The sequence below is a fragment of the Oncorhynchus nerka genome, unplaced genomic scaffold, assembly GCF_034236695.1.
Source record: "Oncorhynchus nerka isolate Pitt River unplaced genomic scaffold, Oner_Uvic_2.0 unplaced_scaffold_3113, whole genome shotgun sequence".
NCBI classification, from domain to species: domain Eukaryota; kingdom Metazoa; phylum Chordata; class Actinopteri; order Salmoniformes; family Salmonidae; genus Oncorhynchus; species Oncorhynchus nerka.
Window position 1 is genome coordinate 1 of NW_027038185.1, and position 7,500 is coordinate 7,500.

General features: G+C 50.7%; 1 protein-coding gene across 1 annotated transcript in view; it reads right to left on the reverse strand.

Annotated features, from left to right (window-relative positions):
• Nucleotides 1–6,299: 6,299 nt before the first annotated feature.
• Nucleotides 6,300–7,500, reverse strand: part of LOC135566846 (tuberin-like) — a gene marked incomplete at both ends in the record, with an annotated part of 3,127 nt that continues 1,926 nt past the window's right edge. Inside the window, one exon of the mRNA XM_065014442.1 lies at nucleotides 6,300–6,498. Within this exon, the coding sequence (XP_064870514.1) occupies nucleotides 6,300–6,498 (199 nt within the window). The remainder of the gene's footprint in view (nucleotides 6,499–7,500) is intronic.

Consider the following 7,500-nt stretch of genomic DNA (forward strand, 5'->3'; position numbering starts at 1 on the left):
AGAGGGAACAACACACAGAGTTAGGGAGAGAGAGAGAGAGAGGGAACAACACACATAGTTAGGGAACAACACACAGAGAGAGAGAGAGAGAGAGGGAACAACACACAGAGTTAGGGAGAGAGAGAGAGAGGGAACAACACACAGAGTTAGGGAGAGAGAGAGAGAGGGAACAACACACAGAGTTAGGGAGAGAGAGAGGGAACAACACACAGAGTTAGGGAGAGAGAGAGGGAACAACACACAGAGTTAGAGAGAGAGAGAGAGAGGGAACAACACACAGAGTTAGGGAGAGAGAGAGAGAGGGAACAACACACAGAGTTAGGGAGAGAGAGAGAGAGGGAACAACACAGAGTTAGGGAGAGAGAGAGAGAGGGAACAACACACAGAGTTAGGGAGAGAGAGAGAGGGAACAACACACAGAGTTAGGGAGAGAGAGAGAGAGAGGGAACAACACACAGAGTTAGGGAGAGAGAGAGAGAGGGAACAACACACAGAGTTAGGGGAGAGAGAGAGAGAGGGAACAACACACAGAGTTAGGGAGAGAGAGAGAGAGGGAACAACACACAGAGTTAGGGAGAGAGAGAGAGAGGGAACAACACACAGAGTTAGGGAGAGAGAGAGAGGGAACAACACACAGAGTTAGGGAGAGAGAGAGAGAGAGAGGGGGAACAACACACAGGGAGTTAGGGAGAGAGAGGAGAGGAGTTAGAGAGAGAGAGAGGGGGAACAACACACATAGTTAGGAGAGAGAGAGAGGGAGTTAGAGAGAGAGGGAACAACACACAGAGTTAGGGAGAGAGAGAGAGAGAGAGGGGGAACAACACACAGAGTTAGGGAGAGAGAGAGAGAGAGAGAGGGGGAACAACACACAGAGTTAGGGAGAGAGAGAGAGAGGGAACAACACACAGAGAGGGAGAGAGAGAGAAGGGAACAACACAGAGTTAGGGAGAGAGAGAGAGAGGGAACAACACACAGAGTTAGGGGAGAGAGAGAGAGGGAACAAACACAGAGTTAGAGAGAGAGAGAGAGAGGGGGAACAACACACAGAGTTAGGAGAGAGAGAGAGAGGGGGGAACAACACACAGAGTTAGGGAGAGAGAGAGAGGGAACAACACACAGAGTTAGGGAGAGAGAGAGAGAGGGAACAACACACAGAGTTAGGGAGAGAGAGAGAGAGAGAGAGAGGGGGAACAACACACAGAGTTAGGGAGAGAGAGAGAGAGAGAGAGGGAACAACACAGAGTTAGGGAGAGAGAGAGAGAGAGAGGGGGAACAACACACAGAGTTAGGGAGAGAGAGAGAGAGGGGAACAACACACAGAGTTAGGGAGAGAGAGAGAGAGGGGAACAACACACAGAGTTAGGGGAGAGAGAGAGAGAGAGAGGGGAACAACACACAGAGTTAGGGAGAGAGAGAGAGAGAGAGGGGAACAACACACAGAGTTAGGGGAGAGAGAGAGAGGAACAACACACAGAGTTAGGGAGAGAGAGAGAGAGGGGGAACAACACACAGAGTTAGGGAGAGAGGGAGAGAGAGGGAACAACACACAGAGTTAGGGAGAGAGAGAGAGAGAGAGGGGAACAACACACAGAGAGAGAGAGAGAGAGGGAACAACACACAGAGTTAGGGAGAGAGAGAGAGAGAGAGGGGGAACAACACACAGAGTTAGGGAGAGAGAGAGAGAGAGGGGGAACAACACACAGAGTTAGGGAGAGAGAGAGAGGGGGGGAACAACACACAGAGTTAGGGGAGAGAGAGAGAGGGGGAACAACACACAGAGTTAGGGAGAGAGAGAGAGAGAGAGAGGGGGAACAACACACAGAGTTAGGGAGAGAGAGAGAGAGAGAGAGGGAACAACACACAGAGTTAGGAGAGAGAGAGAGAGAGAGGGGGAACAACACACAGAGTTAGGAGAGAGAGAGAGAGAGAGAGAGGGGGGAACAACACACAGAGTTAGGGAGAGAGAGAGAGAGAGGGGGAACAACACACAGAGTTAGGGAGAGAGAGAGAGAGAGAGAGGGGGAACAACACACAGAGTTAGGGAGAGAGAGAGAGAGAGAGAGGGGGAACAACACACAGAGTTAGAGAGAGAGAGAGAGGGGGAACAACACACAGAGTTAGGGAGAGAGAGAGAGAGAGAGGGGAACAACACAGAGTTAGGGGGAGAGAGAGAGAGAGAGAGGGGGAACAACACACAGAGTTAGGGAACAACACACAGAGTTAGAGAGAGAGAGAGAGAGAGAGGGGGAACAACACACATAGTTAGTTAGAGAGAGAGAGGGAACAACACACATAGTTAGGGAGAGAGAGAGAGAGAGGGAACAACACACATAGTTAGGGAGAGAGAGAGAGAGAGGGAACAACACACATAGTTAGGGAGAGAGAGAGAGAGAGGGAACAACACACATAGTTAGGGAGAGAGAGAGAGAGAGGGAACAACACACAGAGTTAGGGAGAGAGAGAGAGAGAGGGGGAACAACACAGAGTTAGGGAGAGAGAGAGAGAGAGAGAGAGGGGGAACAACACACAGAGTTAGGGAGAGAGAGAGAGAGAGGGGGAACAACACACAGAGTTAGGGAGAGAGAGAGAGGGGGAACAACACAGAGTTAGGGAGAGAGAGAGAGAGAGAGGGGGAACACACAGAGTTAGGGAGAGAGAGAGAGAGGGAACAACACAGAGTTAGGGAGAGAGAGAGAGAGAGAGAGAGGGGGAACAACACACAGAGTTAGGGAGAGAGAGAGAGAGAGGAACAACACACAGAGTTAGGGAGAGAGGAGAGAGAGGGGAACAACAACACAGAGTTAGGAGAGAGAGAGAGGGGGAACAACACACAGAGTTAGAGAGAGAGAGGGGAACAACACAGAGTTAGGGGAGAGAGAGAGAGAGGGGGGAACAACACACAGAGTTAGGGAGAGAGAGAGAGAGAGAGAGGGGGAACAACACACAGAGTTAGGGAGAGAGAGAGAGAGAGAGGGAACAACACACAGAGTTAGGGAGAGAGAGAGAGAGAGAGAGAGGGGGAACAACACACAGAGTTAGGGAGAGAGAGAGAGAGAGGGAACAACACACAGAGTTAGGGAGAGAGAGAGAGAGGGGGAACAACACACAGAGTTAGGGAGAGAGAGAGAGAGGGAACAACACAGAGTTAGGGAGAGAGAGAGAGAGAGGGGGAACAACACACAGAGTTAGGGAGAGAGAGAGAGAGAGGGGGAACAACACACAGAGTTAGGGGGAGAGAGAGAGAGAGGGGGAACAACACACAGAGTTAGGGGGAACAACACACAGAGAGAGAGAGAGAGAGAGGGGGAACAACACACAGAGTTAGGGAGAGAGAGAGAGAGAGAGGGGAACAACACACAGAGTTAGAGGAGAGAGAGAGAGAGGGGAACAACACACAGAGTTAGGGAGAGAGAGAGAGAGAGAGGGGGAACAACACACAGAGGGGGAGAGAGAGAGAGAGAGGGGGAACAACACACAGAGTTAGGGAGAGAGAGAGAGAGAGGGGGAACAACACACAGAGTTAGGGAGAGAGAGAGAGAGAGAGGGGGAACAACACAGAGGTTAGGAGAGAGAGAGAGAGAGAGGGGGAACAACACACAGAGTTAGGGAGAGAGAGAGAGAGAGAGGGGGAACAACACACAGAGTTAGGGAGAGAGAGGGGAAGGGGAACACACAGAGTTAGAGAGAGAGAGAGGGGGAACAACACACAGAGTTAGGGAGAGAGAGAGAGAGAGAGGGGGAACAACACACAGAGTTAGGGAGAGAGAGAGAGAGAGAGAGGGAACAACACACAGAGTTAGAGAGAGAGAGAGAGGGAACAACACACAGAGTTAGGGAGAGAGAGAGAGAGAGAGGGAACAACACACAGAGTTAGGGAGAGAGAGAGAGAGAGGGAACAACACACAGAGTTAGAGAGAGAGAGAGAGGGAACAACACACAGAGTTAGGGAGAGAGAGAGAGAGAGGGAACAACACAGAGTTAGGGAGAGAGAGAGAGGGAACAACACACAGAGTTAGGGAGAGAGAGAGAGAGAGGGAACAACACACAGAGTTAGGGAGAGAGAGAGAGAGAGGGAACAACACACAGAGTTAGGGAGAGAGAGAGAGAGAGAGGGAACAACACACAGAGTTAGGGAGAGAGAGAGAGAGGGAACAACACACAGAGTTAGGAGAGAGAGAGAGAGGGAACAACACACAGAGTTAGGGAGAGAGAGAGAGAGAGAGAGAGAGAGGGGAACAACACACAGAGTTAGGGAGAGAGAGAGAGAGAACAACACACAGAGGGAGGAACACACAGAGTTAGGGAGAGAGAGAGAGAGGGGAACAACACAGAGTTAGGAGGGAGAGAGAGAGAGAGAGGGGGAACAACACACAGAGTTAGGGAGAGAGAGAGAGAGAGGGGGAACAACACACAGAGTTAGGGAGAGAGAGAGAGAGAGGGGGAACAACACACAGAGTTAGGGAGAGAGAGAGAGAGAGAGGGGGAACAACACACAGAGTTAGGGAGAGAGAGAGAGAGAGAGAGAGGGGGAACAACACACAGAGTTAGGGAGAGAGAGAGAGAGAGAGAGAGGGAACAACACAGAGTTAGGGAGAGAGAGAGAGAGAGAGGGGGAACAACACACAGAGTTAGGGAGAGAGAGAGAGGGGGGGAACAACACACAGAGTTAGGGAGAGAGAGAGGGGGAACAACACACAGAGTTAGGGAGAGAGAGAGAGAGAGAGGGAACAACACAGAGTTAGGGAGAGAGAGAGAGAGGGGGAACAACACACAGAGTTAGGGAGAGAGAGAGAGGGGGGGAACAACACACAGAGTTAGGGAGAGAGAGAGAGAGAGGGGGAACAACACACAGAGTTAGGGAGAGAGAGAGAGGGGAACAACACAGAGTTAGGGAGAGAGAGAGAGAGGAGGGAACAACACACAGAGTTAGGGAGAGAGAGAGAGAGAGAGAGGGGGAACAACACACAGAGTTAGGGAGAGAGAGAGAGAGAGAGGGGGAACAACACACAGAGTTAGGGAGAGAGAGAGAGAGAGAGGGGGAACAACACACAGAGTTAGGGAGAGAGAGAGAGAGAGAGAGAGGGAACAACACACAGAGTTAGGGAGAGAGAGAGAGAGGGAACAACACAGAGTTAGGGAGAGAGAGAGAGAGAGAGAGGGAACAACACACAGAGTTAGGGAGAGAGAGAGAGAGAGAGAGAGGGGGAACAACACACAGAGTTAGGGAGAGAGAGAGAGAGAGAGAGGGGGAACAACACACAGAGTTAGGGGAGAGAGAGAGAGAGAGGGGGAACAACACACAGAGTTAGGGAGAGAGAGAGAGTTAGGGGAGAGAGAGAGAGAGGGAACAACACACAGAGTTAGGGAGAGAGAGAGAGAGAGGGGGAACAACACACAGAGTTAGGGAGAGAGAGAGAGAGAGAGGGGGAACAACACACAGAGTTAGGGGAGAGAGAGAGAGAGAGGGGGAACAACACACAGAGTTAGGGAGAGAGAGAGAGAGAGAGGGGGAACAACACACAGAGTTAGGGAGAGAGAGAGAGAGAGAGGGGGAACAACACACAGAGTTAGGGGAGAGAGAGAGAGAGAGAGAGGGGGAACAACACACAGAGTTAGGGAGAGAGAGAGAGAGAGAGGGGGAACAACACACAGAGTTAGGGAGAGAGAGAGAGAGAGGGGGAACAACACACAGAGTTAGGGAGAGAGAGAGAGAGAGAGAGGGAACAACACAGAGTTAGGGAGAGAGAGAGAGAGAGAGGGGGAACAACACACAGAGTTAGGGAGAGAGAGAGAGGGGGAACAACACACAGAGTTAGGGAGAGAGAGAGAGAGAGAGAGAGAGGGGGAACAACACACAGAGTTAGGGAGAGAGAGAGAGGGGGGGAACAACACACAGAGTTAGGGAGAGAGAGAGAGGGGGGGAACAACACACAGAGTTAGGGAGAGAGAGAGAGAGAGGGAACAACACACAGAATTAGGGAGAGAGAGAGAGGGAACAACACACAGAATTAGGGGGAGAGAGAGACAGAGAAAGGCAGAGACAAAGAGAGACAGAGAGAGACAGAGAAAGACAGAGACAAAGAGAGACAGAGAGCGACAGAGAGAGAGAGAAGAGCCGCTGCCTACTCTCTACAGGGGGTACCGGTACATAGTTTTGCTATTGTTATTTTACTGCTGCTCGTTAACTACTTGTTACTTTTATTTCTTCATATTCATTTTTTTCAACTGCATTGTTGGTTAAGGGCTTGTCGGTAAGCATTTCACTGTAGATAGGTAGGTGTGTGTGTGTGTGTAGGTACCATCTTCAGGCACTGTAGCAGCACATTAAAGGCAGGTGAGTAGGGCAGGCAGGCTGTACGGATGGAGGAGGAGGGAGTAGTGGTGGTGGAGGAGGAGGAGGGAGTAGTGGTGGTGGAGGAGGAGGAGGGGGCAGGACTGCCAGCAGGGGGAGACACTGAGCCTGCAGGCTTCTTCTCACTCCCTCGTTTCTCTGGCTCCCTGGAAACACACAGAGACAGAGAGACATTACACATTGACAGACATTACACATTGGGAACTAGTGTGCCCCTGATTGGGTGGGAACTAGTGTGCCTGGACTCACTATCAAATTTCAACAGTATCGTACCTTACTGTTTGTGGCAAAGACTATTGAAAAGAAGGGAAATGAATGGACTCAGATTGTTGGATTCCTCTCGTATTGATTGTTAGAAAGATCCCCTGGTCAGGCTCCCGAGTGGCGCAGCATCTCAGTGCTAGAGGTGTCACTACAGACCCTGGTTCGATCACAACCGGCCGTGATTGGGAGTCCCACAGGGCGGCACACAATTGGCCCAACGTCGTCTGGGTTTGGCCGGTGTAGGCCGTAATTGTAACTAATAATTTGTTCTCGGCTGACTTGTCTAGTTAAATAAATGTTAAATAAAAGACTAGTAAGGAGCATCAACAACTGGTTTGGGATTTGCCACTATACATTCAATGGGCACTTTATGGTATCTGTCATCTGTCCTTTAATATTGTCTTGAAGGTGAATTGACTGTTTGCCGGGGAGATCTGAGTTTAGAGTGGACAGAGTGTGAAGGTGAATTGACTGTTGGCCGGGGAGATCTGAGTTTAGAGTGGACAGAGTGTGAAGGTGAATTGACTGTTGGCCGGGGAGATCTGAGTTTAGAGTGGACACAGTGTGAAGGTGAATTGACTGTTGGCCGGGGAGATCTGAGTTTAGAGTGGACAGAGTGTGAAGGTGAATTGACTGTTGGCCGGGGAGATCTGAGTTTAGAGTGGACAGAGTGTGAAGGTGAATTGACTGTTGGCCGGGGAGATCTGAGTTTAGAGTGGACAGAGTGTGAAGGTGAATTGACTGTTGGCCGGGGAGATCTGAGTTTAGAGTGGACAGAGTGTGAAGGTGAATTGACTGTTGGCCGGGGAGATCTGAGTTTAGAGTGGACAGAGTGTGAAGGTGAATTGACTGTTGGCCGGGGAGATCTGAGTTTAGAGTGGACA